Source organism: Procambarus clarkii, chromosome 49, assembly GCF_040958095.1.
Source record: "Procambarus clarkii isolate CNS0578487 chromosome 49, FALCON_Pclarkii_2.0, whole genome shotgun sequence".
Classification (NCBI taxonomy): Eukaryota; Metazoa; Arthropoda; class Malacostraca; order Decapoda; family Cambaridae; genus Procambarus; species Procambarus clarkii.
In genome coordinates this window covers 9,912,221-9,928,202 of record NC_091198.1, presented here as the reverse complement: position 1 = coordinate 9,928,202, position 15,982 = coordinate 9,912,221, and the positions used below count along the sequence as shown (strand labels likewise).

General features: G+C 39.3%; 1 protein-coding gene across 1 annotated transcript; it reads left to right on the top strand.

The window, feature by feature from the left end:
• Positions 1-1,244: 1,244 nt before the first annotated feature.
• Positions 1,245-14,715, top strand: sta (stubarista 40S ribosomal protein SA). Its single transcript, XM_045750449.2, has 7 exons — positions 1,245-1,357; positions 3,390-3,525; positions 3,892-4,097; positions 4,554-4,712; positions 8,380-8,501; positions 12,765-13,011; positions 14,615-14,715. Exons 2-7 carry the CDS (start codon positions 3,393-3,395, stop codon positions 14,687-14,689), a joined length of 942 nt encoding a protein of 313 aa, XP_045606405.1. The 5' UTR covers positions 1,245-1,357; positions 3,390-3,392; the 3' UTR covers positions 14,690-14,715.
• The last annotated feature ends 1,267 nt before the right edge of the window (positions 14,716-15,982 follow it).

Below are 15,982 nucleotides of genomic sequence, written 5' to 3'. Positions count from 1 at the left end.
TGCACGAATGATATTAATGAGAATATTACAAACCACATCATCTGATTTGCTGGTGACATTTGTGGTAAAGTGGGATGTGAAAATGACATGAAGGCCTTACAAAGAGCTCCACAAATGGTCAGAGGACCGGCAAATACTTTCCAATATAGAAAAATGTAAGACCTTGCATGTGGGACATAACAACCCACGTCACAATTACCAAATTACCTAGCAGCAGGTGGGGTAGAAATAGCCTATGCTACTCTATCCCTTTGAGATGTATTTTATCTTAAACGTATTTGAACTTGAACCTTGCAGCAGCTTTACGAAGGAGTTAAGACTCCATCATTCACTGAAAGTTGCACAACAAGTGGGAGCTACAGTAAAAGAAAAGCTAATCACACCTCGGTAATTATCAAGCAAACTTTTGACATTAAGCAAAAGAGAAAGTAGTTTTTTCAATTGTATAAATCTGTGGTGCGTCTCCACTTGAATTATCGTATCCAAGCATGGAAACATTTACAAGAAAGACATATCAGGTTTGGGTAAAGAGCTGGCAACACAAATCCTTCCAGAACTAAGTCGACTTTCATACCAGGAAGTTTTGAGAACCACAGAACTAACAGCACTGTAAATCAGACATGACAATGTTGATAATAATAATTTGAATAATAATAATACATTTTTATTCAGGAAAAGTACATACATAGTTGATTTACAAACAATGTTTTTTGTAAAACATAGTTCTAATCGGAACTTTTTAAAATAGTAAACAATTTGGAGGATATTGCTTCAGACAACTTATTCAAAATGTTAGATGTAACACAAACAAAGAGCAGTGGTTTCAAACTTAACAAGCCACATTGTAGGACTGAAAACGGGAAATATTTTTTTCACCCGCAGGGTTATAGGACACCCATGGAACTGCCTACCCGTCAAAATCGTAACTGTTAAATATCTGTTGAACTTTCAAATTCAGCTTGAAATAAATCCTCAGTACAAATGGAGGGATCATTGACAAGCCACCGGCATCCTGTCCTCTTCCAGGCTACTAATGTGTTACTAGCCTTCAAGTAAATTCATGCAAATAAGCAATTTTTCGGCTGCATCATGTTTCTTGCATAGTCATACTTAATATAAAACCGTTTTCTCTTAACACCGGTATAATCTTGGTAAATATGTAATACCGAATAACGCTCACCCAGCTCAAAGAAACAATTGTAATATAATTTATTTACCATATAAATTGGTTATATATTTTATATATTTTCCTGAGCAACAAAAAATAGAAAAAGATGATTTAGAAGGAAAGTGTTTTGCCTGACGAGCTCAGTACGCTCCTTCTTCCCGTGATCACTCCGTCGAGTGGACCGCCGCCGTAAGTCTCTCGATTATCTTCCTTGTGAGCCGCAGGAGCCAGTGTTTTTAAGTTAGCAAGGCTCCATTACGCTCACGAGTGTTGGGGCTTGTATTTGACGCAAGATTTGTGAGGAGGAGAGTTGTGAGTGAGTGGATGTGTGAGGATAAAGAATGTGGCGGGGAGGGAGCCATGGGCTGTGAGGTACAGTTTGTAAACAATCCACCGGGTCACTCATTGTCTTCATATATTCCCTCATGACTCGTATGAGTGATCCATTGTTTACATATCTCTGGTAGTGCTGCATTAAAGCCCATGGCTACTTTTCTAATACAAAAATATTGTGAGGTTTGTTGATTTTCACGAGCGTACGTACGAGCCTTTTTTGTTAGGTTAGACATGCTGTTCCTTAGTTTTCAACGTGTAAGTTTCCCTGGGGGGGGGGGGGGTGGGACGGAGATATAAGCTTAACATATATATACATATATACACGCATGCTGTATGCTCCCCCCCCCATATAATAAATAAAAAGCCTCCCCTCCCCCTTTCACACGTGCTACGTTACTATTAAACAAAATTTGACCGTACCGAATGAAACTGCGTTTATTTTGTTAATGTATTGTGTGTGTGTATTGTGGTTACATGTGGTTGTACATGTGGTTACCACTTTGTATTGTGGTGGCCTCGAGGGAGTATTTAGTTACTAACCTGGCGATTGGTTCTCACATACTTGTTCTTACAAGTATGAGCTCTGCTCGTTGGTCCTGCCTCGAGTTGTGTACAGATTGGTGTAGGATAGGAAATGCTCTTGGCAAACATTTAGGGAGCCGGTCGGCCGAGCGGACAGCACACTGGACTTGTGATCCTGGGTTCGATCCCAGGCGCCGGCGAGAAACAATGGGCAGAGTTTTTTTCACCCTATGCTCCTGTTACCTAGCAGTAAAATAGGTACCTGGGTGTTAGTCAGCTGTCACGGGCTGCTTCCTGGGGATGGAGGCCTGGTCGAGGACCGGGCCGCGGGGACACTAAAGCCCCGAAATCATCTCAAGATAACATGCATTTGGGTCGTCTTTTGGAGGTGGATATGGTACGAATAGGTCGTACGTAGAGTATTTTGCATGTGGTTCTCAAATTCTTATGACTTGATTACAGTAATGTGTGATAAGTTAGATCAAGGTAGATTTTGAGTATAAATGTGATGGCTGGCCGTAAAGAGGCCTACCAAGCTGCCGTTAGTACCTGGGTTTTATAATTATATTTCTGCTCTATTTTTGTTTGTTCAGGTTTTCACCCTAAATTTGTCCCACAAGAATTCATTTTAGTTCCAAGTTACAGTAAGTTAGCTAGTAATAGATTAGCGAGTAGTATAATGTGAGAACAGCATTGGGCAACATAATGACTTCTGAGGGAATACCGACAGTTTTGAGACTTTTTGGTGTGTGCTTTATACTAGTGTAATTTTTAATTTTGCCCCGAGGGGCGAGTTTATTGGGCAGCACCACTCATCCTGTGAGTGGACACACTCCCATAGCAGCATGTACTGCACTCCCCAATAGGAAGAAACCCCACTTTGTTGTTCATCGTGTCACTTGTACCTAGACACAGCTGGGACTTGCTTAACTGTCTCAAGTGAACAGCTTCAATGTCTTTAATTATAGAGGAGACATTAAACTTGATTTACATGCTCAAGGATTGGTTTACAGATGTGCTGTTCCAAGTCTTTTACTGCCAAAAAGTAAAGTTTACTGCCTCTAGAGATTTTCTCAAGGAAATCCCATGCCCATATTAATACATTGACCAGAACAAAGTTTTGTCAAAGCCGGTCCTTGCCAGGCCAAATATAATTGAAAAATTATATTAAGCATTTGTTGCAGATGCTTCTGATTATAAACCCAAGCATCTGTACACAAACACATCTGCATGGTTATAAATCTTGTAGATGTTCGAACATATGCTATACAGTATTTGGATTGTTAAAAAATGTCATGGGCAAATTTCATTTTAAAATATGCTGCTACTGCATTTATTTACTATGTACATATATATTTTCCAGATCATGTCGGGAGGTCTGAGTGTTATGAGCCTGGAGGAGAACGATGTGACAAGGTTCCTGGCTGCATCAACCCACTTGGGCGCCAACAATGTTAACTTCCAAATGGAACAGTACGTCTTCAAGAGGCGTCAGGATGGTAACTTGAAATTATTTTAATTGTAAAATAACTGAGGTGTAGAATGTCATTTAATTAAAAATATGTATCTTGGTGTACAATTACTGTACAATTTTTCTTTTAAATTTAGCAGCTTTAGGACCTACACATGCATGTACTTTGCGTATAGTAAGAGTTTTTTAAAGTTGACTTTTGCAGCTTGTCGTCCCATTTCAAATCTTCCAAAAATAATTTTTACAGATTAATTATGCTACTACTATAGCTATATTATATCCAAATTGTTACTGATCAGTACAAGTTTGTACAAGTTCACTTGGAGTATATTATTAGTTCTTAACTTTAAGAAGAAAAATCTGGGTAAAAGGAATAATAATCTCCTCTGTACAGGTGTTCACATCATTCATTTGCGCAAGACTTATGAGAAAATCCTACTAGCAGCACGTTCAATTGCTGCCATTGAAAACCCTGCTGATGTGTACGTGATATCATCACGCCCCATGGGACAGCGAGCTGTCCTAAAGTTTGCTAGGTACACTGGTGCCACACCAATTGCTGGACGCTTCACTCCAGGAGCATTCACAAATCAAATCCAGGTAAATTTCAAATATTTTGATGTATATTTTTGGGCTGGACGGTAGAGCGACGGTCTCGCTTCATGCAGGTCGGCGTTCAATCCTCTCCCATCCAGTGGTTGGGCACCATTCCTTCCCTCCGTCCCATCCCAAATCCTTATCCTGACCTCTTCCAAGTACTATAAAGTAGTAATAACTTTGGCACTTTCCCCTGATAATTAAAAAAAAAATGTGTATATGGTGACTTGTGAAAAATTGTAGGAAATTATTATAAGGTGTAAATTACAAAGAATTCCAAACATATGATCATTTTATCTAATGTTTAGTCATGTACAGTAAAAAATCTATTACATCTGCTTGATCATGAATTCTATGGAATATCTTATTGTGACTGATGGATGCTGGTTTTATTCACTGCTTAGTTTTTATAATTTATATAATTCCTTGATATAAAGTGCTGTATGATAAAATTTACAGGCTGCTTTCCGTGAGCCTCGTCTGCTAGTTGTGACTGACCCTGCCTCAGACCACCAGCCCATTACTGAAGCTTCGTATGTCAATATCCCAGTTATTGGCTTCTGCAACACTGATTCTCCCCTTCGTTATGTGGATGTTGCCATTCCCTGCAACAACAAGGTATGTTAATGGGTTGTTTAAGAGCATAGAACAAATATGCAAATATTATTGTTCCCATTATCATTGAGGCATGATCCTGGAGGGAAAAAGAAAAATGCAAGTAAAAAAAGTAGTGGTTATTCATATTAAATAATATTAAAATATTGCTCATTCATTCATTCATTATATTCACAAAAATGTTTACAGTAGCACCTGCAAAATAGATCTGATCTGGATTTCTGTTAAATTTCCTTTTTCTGGCTGGTAGCACATTTTTCCAATTTCTTTTTAAGCAGGTGATACAATACATCTTTTTGCATATTTAGACAAATAATACATAAATAATTGATAGTAATAATTGCTCGTGTAAATAATTGATAGTAATAATTGCTCGTGTAGCTTTTTTGCAACAGGGGTGGTTTTTATAACCGAGTCGGCAAAATTGTTATAGGACTATCATGCCATCTGTTAAACTGAAGTTGCTGTGAAGTGGTCAATAAAGTCCTTAATGTGCAAGGTTGATGTCATTGATTTTGTGTTGGGCTAATGCCTGTCAGCCTCTAGAAAGTTAAGGGTAGCCCAAAAGCTTGCTAACCAACTTGCAAGAACACTTTAAACCCTGAACCTAGGCCAGGACTAAAGCCAGCCATGTATGTAATCTTTTGAGAAGTGAGGTATACTTCTCAGGGCATGTATTCCCAGTGAACAATATAATTTTGGGGGGCTACAAACAACTATGGAACACAAGTAGCAATCCCCAGGCTGCATGAATCATTGATGAACTGCATGAGCTAAATCCTTACACTTGAAGAGTTGTATATTTTTGGCTCTTTCAACAATTGCTCTTTATCATTTTATTTACTGAACTATGTGATCTACTTTTTTATATTTTTGTCAAGCTGCAATAGTATTATTGCTATACTTAGTGAGATGCTTGGCTTCCCAGCCACAATCACATTTTTCTAACTCCTCTGCCTACAAAGGAAAAAGGAAAGGCTAAGGAAACTTCTTCCCTGATGTGGAAGTTTCTATTGTCAGATCTCAGTCGCACGGGGGAAACACGGATGATACACATGCTCATAAATGAGGTGTTGATAACCTATAAAAACTCATTATCTCGGTTGTATAATTTATAGTACAGCCCAGGTTTATTAAAACAAAATATAAATTATTTCAAATAGAAATAAAAAAGCAAGACTTAAAAACAAACAAGGAAAACTTAGGTTTACTACTGTTAAAATCATTTATCTAGATTTCATTGGTTTTCCCTAAGGTGGAATCCAGAAGACACATGGGATCTGTTTGAGGTCTGGATTTTTTGAGCGAGTACCGTTATTGGATGTACCGCGGTAGATGGAATACCTCCATTGACATTAATAATTTGACAAATTATTAGTTCTGTATAGGCTTTACATATTTTTTCAAACTCATTTTTGGATGGAACCTCCTTGGTGACTTCCTGAAGCTGTCTTGCTAAGATTGCTCCATACAAATAAGTCAGATTAGATGGAGTTGTTTTGTCGTACCTGGGACCAAAGGCAAAACCTGGTGGCCCTCACAGGTATAGAGCAAATGACAATTTCCTACCACACTGGGAAAGCATCAAGAAAATCAGTGAAGTTTTACAGGCAACTGGCAGGGTAACAGAGCAAAGGGTAAAATGGCAGAATAATCTGCAGATGATTTACACATAACATACTTTGACAAATTCGTTGAAAACCAATCGTACCAAATGCCACTACCAGGTGTCCTGGCCTTGGCACAGTCATCCTTGGTTCTTTTGTTGATCCCCAACGTGGCAGTATTGTTAGAGGGTTCAGACATACAAATTCCACAGGTTTAAGCCAAGTGTTAGCTATCCTTGGACTAGTTCCTTTGGTGGCCGTCTACTTGATACTCTTCTATATGCTAGTATTTGCTTCATGTGCTTGTTTCCTATGTAGCTTTTTGCATGAGTTTGGCTGTCTTGTTTTCTGGGTTCATTCTCAGAGAGTGCCAGCTAGCACTGCCCCACCACTGACACGTTCTCGGTGTGTTGGAGAGTTGGGCCCGAGAGGCCAGGCAATGGCTAGAGAATAGCCTAGGGCTATTTATGAGTTTCTACCTTCTGTGTTTGGGCCCTTGGTTGATGACTTTGTTGGTGGTGTTAGGTTTCATGTGTGTATATGATACACTGGTGGCAATCTTTGCCAAATTGTTGAGGGTGTGTGACTTGTGCCTGGGTGCTTTGCTTGGCTAACTGCCTTTCCGGGCCTGGTAAACCCCTTGTGGGTCTTTCGTGTGGTTTTTTCTGTTTATTAAGCCCGTACTTGCCAAGCAAGAGTTTGAAGGATACTAGTCATCTTTGCTAGTAGAAGGTAATTCTCTCTACCTCTGCCATGCTGCCTGTTGAGCCCACAACACCTACATCCCAAGTCCTATGAGGTTTGTTCCCTTTGGCTCGGATTTGACCGTTTCGGTTTCCTGTCTTTCCTCATGGCAGTAGTATGAGGTTGCCTTGTGTTAGTTTCATAGATTGTCATCTTTCGTCGGTTTCAGTTAAGGCTGTTGTGTTGCCGGTGTCTGCCATATTTAATAAATCATTAGCTTTGCGAGCCATTGTCTACCATATTTAATGGAAGAGGACTCAAAATGGTCAATGGAAATGGTCAAAAGATTGGAAAAAGCTGTTTAATGGTGATAAATGTAAGATTTTGAGGCTAGGTAATGATAGTTAAAAGATATGAGGTAAATGGTGTTGAGATTGCAAAGGGGATCTGGGAGTTATTAGTAAAAATTTAAAACCAAAAAATCAATGCATAAATGTTCGTAATAAGGCCTGGGGATATGTTTCTTGAAGTGTTAGCAATAAACACCTGGTGTTTTACTTCAGCTATACTTTGCTCTTGTTAGGCCCCATTTAGATTATGCAGTTCAGTTTTGGTCGGCATACTATAGAATAGATATAAATTCACTAGAATGCGTCCAGTGTAGGATGACGAGGCTAATCCCGCAAATTAGAAACCTGTCATATGAAGAAAGATTGACAAAGCTTAATTTACATTCTCTTGAAAGGTAAATAATTAGGGGATGACATGAGATGTACAAATGGATGAATGGGCATAACAAAGTGAATATTAATGGGGTATTAAAATTATCAACTAAAATAGAACACGAAACAATGGGTATAAATTGGATAAGTTTAGATTTAGGAAAGACTTAGGCCCTCGAGTGCTTTCCACTTGGCTGCGAGACTGAGTGGAGAGTTTTGTGTGTGAATATTGTTTGTGGAGTTTGGCATTTTTGAGGCTTGGTCTTTGTCAACCCACGATTTTGTGCAAAGCTTCCCTGAGTTTGTGGATGCATTCCCAGTGTGATGGCAAATTGTCACTTGCTCCCTGCAACTGCGAGGGGAATTGTTTTGTATGATATTGTAGCTATTGGTCCCAGTAGGTCGAAGGATTTGTGCATCTGATGTGACACATTTGCATGAAGCAATCTTGGTGAGCTATCTTCAGGGAGCGGCCAGGGTCGTCCAGAAAGTGGCATTTCATTACTTTCACTGTTTTTTTGTTTAAATATTAAATGATGAATGAGTGACAGGGACGTAATTCTGAATATTTCTGAAGGATTGTCTTGTCTGATATGTATTGGTTATGTTTTACTTATTCTTTAATGTCGAACATGTTTAACAATAATTAAATTTCAGAGCCCTCACTCGGTTGGTCTGATTTGGTGGATGCTGGCTCGTGAAGTTCTACGTCTGCGTGGCACCATCTCTCGCAACCTTCCTTGGGAGACTGATGTCATGCCCGATTTGTTCTTCTACCGGTAAATGTTATTTTAATCAGTTTTTTTAGTTAAGTTGCTTGAGTAGTGAATACCTATGTATAAAAGTTTTACAAAATGGCTTGCAGTACGATTGCATTCTTGGTTATGGCTCACTAGTAATATATTTCCTTCTTTGACATTTGTAACAAATGTACATATTTTGTTAATTGCAAAGTTAAGGGGTAGTGAAGATAGAGCTTGAGTTTTTAACAGCTGTTTTAGAAGGGTAATGTGGATTTTGGTCCCTGCAGCTATGTAATGGTATGTCTATATACATGTAGGCTGTAAACCTAGTACCAATTCAGGGTGGAGCAGCTGGGAGAGTGCCTTGGTGGTGGGTTGGAGTTACCTCTGAGCTCCAGTTGGTTTTATTATTGATATATATATCATTAGTGATAATTCATTGTGTATCCGAAGTTGGAATATATGGCGAATGTGAAGTACTTTACCAGTACCAGTGTGTTTGGTGGTTGGAGCCGTAAGGAGGATTCGAACCTACTCGGTTGGTACACCGAAGCTCGTGTCTTAGACCACTATGCCACGGTAGTTGTGTCGTGGCAGGTGATGATGAGAGAGAACGAGGACAAAGAGATTAAAGAAGAATGTGAAGCCCTGATAGATTTCACATTAAAGGATTGACAATCTCCAGCCTTGCACTTGGCTGTTCATTAAAAGCGAGCATTTACATGCATCCTCACCATCGATTGAAAATGATCATTGTACCATTAGAACTGGGACACTGGGATCTTTCAAACAGGAAGAAGATATACAAAGGAATAAAGAGAATGAGAGAAGAAGCAGAAGCTAATAATGTGGAAAGAAGGTAGGAGAGGAGCTAGTGAAAGGGGAAAAATGAAATTGAATGTGTTGAAAAGAACACATACTATTCTAGGATAGTATTAGGAATGAAATGAAAGGATTAGGATGGGACAAAGGGGTAGAACTACCACCATCCACTTAAGGGGGCGTTATTCGGGTATATTAAAGTTGTTGTTTAGTGTCAACCATTATTTTTGACTAGTTATATATGAAAAGGGCTACAATTGTTCGAAGTTTCAGTACTGTAGCCTAAATAGTAAGGGAGATTTTTAATTATATTTTTTTCAACGAATTTTGCACATTTTCAAGTGAAAATTTACAACCACACCTTTCAGATATAATCATTCTGTGACAGTTTTCTGACACATTAACATATAATAAAGGATCCCTTGCAAAAGATTTTTCAAAACGTCTTTAGTTTTCCTAATACAAATAGTCTAAGTTCCCCCCCAAAAATATGCAAATATATCATGTTTATTGCTATTATAAAGTCAATAAAGAACTCAAGATAAAAACACTTGCTAACGATTTTAGAGACATAAAATTTATATATAATGTGTAAGTTTCATGTAAATTGCATAAAAAATGAGAGATTCATTTTCAAGTAACATAAACTTTGAAGTAAGTAAAAAATAAAGTCTAAGGTGTTGCCCTCTGTGGCTGAAGTTGACATCGACCAATTTCCTCCAAAATTGGCACCTTCAGAGATAGGCATACGTGCAGTCAGGTGTATAAGTTTCATGCAAATTGCCCTATAAACAAAAGAGAGAGATAAAATTTAAAAAAGAAAAAAAAGTAAAATTTGCCTTTTTTTTTAACTAAATTTTTTGTTAATAAAACTAACTATAATTTGTTTTTAATATATGCTATTGTGATAGCTGAGTCATAGACATGATTTCAGTTGACATTTTTGTTTGATAATCTTTTTTGACCATTTTTTTTAATTTTTGACACATAATTTAATATTTTTTTTCACCCTTCCTATTTATGCTACGATGCTGAGACTTGGACCAAATGAAACCCTTTTCATATACAACTTGTCAAAAAAGTTTGATTGAAATTGAACGAGTTTTCATTTGTTGCATATTTTGTGAATAACGCCCCCTTAAGTATATTTATAAGACGAGAAATGGCACTTGTCTCCTGGAAGGTATTGCATTGATAGCATGCATTTACATACATTTATTAACCATAGAAAATAATACATCTATGATATTAGGATATAGGAATCATTGACGACATTTAAAATTTAGAAATGGATATTTATTTTCAGATTGCTAGACATTTTGAATATTATGTTACATGTCAGCATTGATTGAATTAGTAGCAGTCACTGCACATGAAGTATTCAAAAAGGCTAATAATGGATCAGTTACACTACTTTATATTCATTTGCCAGGTTCAATGGTACGATAGGATGAACTTTTTTTTTGGGGGGGGGGGGGAAGACACTTGACTTGTAGGGTCTTAAGACCAAGCTATCTGTAGTGCCTTGAGCCTCGGATCCCAGTAACCTTGCCTGGAGCTGGACATCCCACTGTCTTCATACACACAGAAGAATCTTCCTGATTTCTCCATGACCTTTTGATGTTCTCCATCGATTTGTCCCCAGCTTTTATACCCCTGGATCTATTTTCAGTACTGTTGGATTATAAACCAGAAGGTGGTAAATTGTTGGGAAAGGAATAACTCCCCAACCTTTGAAAACTATGAAAGGGTAACCTACCTCACCCCCTGGATGATAGTGGTAGGTAGGTAGGTCAATTAAAAGTGCTCAACTAGTTTTACCTTGTGGTTATTTTGTGATATTTCGGTCCTCACCCAGGCCTCCTCATTACTGGACTGGTCAACTAGGCTGTTGGACGTGGCTGCTCACAGCCTGATTAATCGGGTATCGTTTTGATGTGTTTATCAAGCGCTCTTGAACAGTGTGAGAGGTTGGCCAGTTATGCCCCTTAGGTGTAGTGGAATGTGGCCTCTGATGTTGATAGTTTTCTCTGAGTATCTATTGTTATGGGTTGCCGTAACTGTTGAAAGTAGAAGACTTCAGACTTCGAGAGCTTTGAGTGACATGTTGGTTGTACGAGTTTTAGGAAGTGAGGGGGTGGTAAAGTGAATGGATGGGGGAGTGCCTTGGGTGGGGGTTTGAGTGACCTCAGAGCTGCAGTTGGTTTTTTCAATTATATATCTGTTTTGAGTACTGCTCAGTACTTGCTTCCCCCTTCAGAGCAGGGGAGATTGCTGAAATAGAGGGAATACAGAGAACATATACAGCACACATAGACGTGATAAAGCACCTAAATAATTGGGATCGTCTCAAAGCTCTCCAAATGTACTCACTAGAAAGGAGATGAGAGAGAGAGAGAGCAAATAATATACACATGGAAAAATTTGGGAGAGATAGCAAATAATATACTCATGGAAAAATTTGGGAGAGATAGCAAATAATATACACATGGAAAATACTGGAGGGCCAGGTCCCAAATCTGCACAGTAAAATAACAACATACTGGAGTGAACCATATGGAATAAAATGCAGAATAGAACCAGTGAAGAGCAGGGGTGCCATAGGCACAGAACACTGTATAAACATCAGAAGTTTGCGGTTGTTCAACGTCCTACCAGCGACTATAAGAAATATTGCTGGAACAACCATGGACATCAAGAGAAAAGTAGATTGTTTTCTAAAAGAAGTTCCGGACCAACCGGGCTGTGGTGGGTATGTGGGCCTGCGGGCTGCTCCAAGCAACAGCCTGGTGGACCAAACTCTCACAGGCCAGGCTGGGCTTGGAGAGTAGAAGAACTCCCAGAACCCCATCAAGCAGGTATATATGACATTTGTATGAATTCATTGTAAATGGCTGAATACTGTGGCCGTCTTGCTTCACAATGAACATGTTAACTAGCATTGTATTGAATATCTAAAGCTTGTACATGGTCTTTATTACAGGATCATCCATGTCACTGTCATGGCACAATAGTCATTGTTATTTATTATAAAGGGGTGGTATGGCCCCAAGCTGCATGGCAGTGGTATGAGCTCATGTTGTATATGCTAGCCTTAGTCATTGTCAGTACTGAGGTGCTTGCAGCTAGGAGGGATGCAGATGTTTCTTTTTTTAAGGTGGCATCTGTTTCCTGGAGGGTCTGAGAACAGGATGTACCTTTGGAGTTTTGTTCCACTGTGTACAGATGTACCTGTGTTAGTTGTGAATATTTCACTTTAGGTAGAATAGTGTTATCTTGGCGAGTGCATCGCCCATCAAAGGTGGTGTGTTAGTGCAGTACAGGGATTAATCGGCTAATACATATATTGTAATAGATTTATGGTATTGGAATAGCTTGTCTTAGCCTATTAATGTCAATAGATGATTTTAGTCATTGGAATTGTATAAGGTTAACAGGCATGTATTTTACGTAACTGGTAATGTTAATTTTCCTTAGTGACCCCGAGGAGCAAGAAAAGGAAGAAGCTGCCAAGGCTGAGGCTGCCAAGGCTGAAGCAGAAGCAGCTAAAGCAGAAGCTCCAGCTCCTGAGACATGGGTGAATGACGTTGCCGATGCAGAGGCTCCAGTTGCTGCGCCTGCTACCCCTGTTGCTGCTGGCACACCAGCACCAGTGGCTGGGGGTGTGCCTGTGGCTGGTGCACCACCTGCTGCACCTGCGGCTGTTGAAGACTGGGGCCAGGCTGTAAGTTTATCGATATATAAATGTGTTATTTATTGACTAGTTATTTATGTTATTTATATTTTATATAATAAGTGTATACAAAGGTTGTTTGTTTTCTGTGCATATAAAGTCCAAGATGAGAGTAGACTAATTATAACAACATATTGTGAAAATGTTGTTTGCAAATACTCTAAGTGTTTACAATTGTCAAGTGTGTCAGCACATGACAGCAAAGCATTTCTGTGCTGCACACAAATATGGTTTGCCACTGTGATGTCCATTATTCTCGTATCAATGAATTAAAGTTTGCATTTATATATACAGTAGTTATTTATATTACTGTATTTAGTCTATATAAATTTACTAGTGTATTATAAGGTAGTTAAACAGGTAATGTTTTGAACTGTTGGCAAATTTCAGACATAGGACATATGATGTTCTAATGGTTTTTCAAGTTTAAGCAATGGAGATGGTCCAGTGGCAATGGTCTGGAGGTGTGCCCTGATATTCATTGGTTTGCGCTTGGCAGTGTTGTAATAGTAGGCATTATGTCCTGAACATGCTGTAGTTTGTGTGTTGCAGTGGGGTGGGTTTTTGGCTTTGTAGCAAACATGGAGAGTGCTATACATCGTTTCTAAATAATGTACATACGGTAAAGACTGATCAGGTGTTGCATCGAGTGCTGTAGATGGCATTTGTGAAGTGTTACCAATGTAAAGTTCGTTGTCAGTTTCACTGTCAAGCCTCTTTCGGTTAGTATTACCAATATTTCTCCTGGTGTTCTGTCCTTGCCCCTGTGGAGGGTCACCCTTACTAAATTTTGTAAACCCCTGACCCCAATCATTGAAGCTTTTACCCCTCCTACAGTTCTGAAACTCCTTTTCCTCGAACACTTCCGTTTCATTTGCATCTTCCCTGATGGGTCTAGGTCTGCAGACGGTGTATGCTACTCTGTTGCTTTCCTGACTAAACCTAGGTGTCTCCTGCCTCTGGAGACTAGCATCTTCACGGGCTAACTTTATGCTATTCGTCCATTGCTTTCTTGGTCAATCCTCACTTGTGGTTGACTCGCAGTTCCCTCATGAAATGTCCTTTAATCCAGTCCATCCGGTGGTAGTCGAGATTCAACATTGGCTGTGTATTACCTTTAAGAAATTAGAGTTTTGCTGGGTTTGCAGCCATATTAGTGTCTTCAAATGAGCGTTCAGACTTGTCCCATGTCCCTTAAAGGTACAGTATTCCTTATTCTGAATTTCACCCAGTTATTAATTTCTCCATCCTTGCCCGTTGGCAGGGTTGTTGGTCTTGGTCGCACTACTCTTAGAGTAGTGTGTTCCTGTGGCCTTCCTCCTACCACCATAACTAGTGGTGGGAAATGGATGGTAAGGTTAGGTATTAGCCATACATGTTTAACTCGTGGACACTTACTGTCCAAACTGCATTGTCCCTCTTACGAGGTCATGGAATGCACTGGTTGGGATGACGTGGATATAAATTGATTGGCAAGTGTTGTAGGGATAATGTGTAGTAGGTCGTGAAAACAGGTTGGATGCGAGTTGGGAAATGTTAATTAGTTATGCAAAATAATTTGCTTTTTAGTTTAATGGTATTGTTACTTTTTCAGGGTGATGATTGGGCAACTCCTGCTGCTGGAACTGGTGATGAATGGGGTGGTGCTACTGATGGTAACAACTGGTAAACATCAATAAATTGTACACCATACAATTTTTTTTTTGTCCTTCAGTATCTTGTAATGTTCTTACTTAAACTACTAGACAGTAGCACTCGCACTACTGTAGTAGGTGTACTCATATTGCACAGTAGCGCGAGCACTCGTGTAATGTGGAAAAAGCTTGGATAAAGGGGAGATAGCAGCAGGACTTAAGGTTGAGAAATTGGGCACCCGCCCCCTTACTGTAATGTTTTGTGCATAATATATGGTAAATGCTCAAACTTTATCTAGTGGATGAACCTGAACAGAAAATAGTTATATTATTCATTATGGTCTCGGGAGGGCATAACTTTCATTCAAGTAAATATTAAATTTAGTTTGAAAAGTATAGTTTACTGAAAAGTAAAAACTTGCTTGATTCGGGTAGTTCTCTCCAAGCTAGGCTCAACTTTAGCTTTATCCAAGAACGCTCTCTGCCCCTGTAATCTGTAAAGGTATTTTTTATTATTACTAACCCAGTTATTCCTACATTCTTGCCCGTTGGTCTCTTGTTACTGGTAACAAACTGTATGCTCTTAGTGTCTGACTTTCCTGCCACCGTAACCGGGGGCGAGAAACTGCTCTGGCGAGGTTACGTATTTGCCATATACGTTAACTCTGGGCACTTAGAGCGCCGCCCTGCTGCTCATCGTTCTAACTGCATTGTCCCCCCCCCCCCCCTCCCAGTTGTGCATATCCTTGTCGAATGTCCTGACTTTCAGGACGAACGTGTCTTCCTTTCCGACCGTCCCCCTTGCGTTCACTTCCTCTAAAATTCTTGGAGAGAGTGATACTATATGATAATCGTTCGCCTTAACCGTTTATCTTATTGGTATCAATGATATTTAGCGCCCTCATTTTATGGTGCTACATAGCCTTACCGGCTTTGTGCCAGTTGATAATTACTTTGTCAAACAAGATGTTGCTTGGAGCGGCCTGCATATACAACAGAGCGCGGCAGTTTAAAATTCATTTTCGTTTTTCTTCACATTTTCGAAAACTGAAGTTTTTTTCAGGCTAAGACTGAAATGGTCAGTTGCGTAATGTGCAGGAATACGTTCTCTTGCGGAACAAGGGCCGTGTTTGTACATACTAAAACTTACTCAGAGCTAGACTAATTTCTTTACATTAAACACCTACACAAGAAGCTCGTCCTACAGAGCTCCGCGACTAGCCCCTCTGCTCTAACATCACGATTGGACTTACCAAGTTGAAATGGAATTCAATCTTGGGTAACCGCACATTAATGATTTAATAAGGCAAGGTAATTGACAGAAGGCA

Coding starts and splice junctions, on each gene's coding strand:
- sta (XM_045750449.2), top strand. CDS start 3,393: ATGTCGGGAGGTCTGAGTGTTATGAGCCTGGAGGAGAACGATGTGACA. Junction 3,526..3,891: donor CTTCAAGAGGCGTCAGGATG/GTAACTTGAAAT, acceptor TCCTCTGTACAG/GTGTTCACATCATTCATTTG. Junction 4,713..8,379: donor CCATTCCCTGCAACAACAAG/GTATGTTAATGG, acceptor ATTAAATTTCAG/AGCCCTCACTCGGTTGGTCT.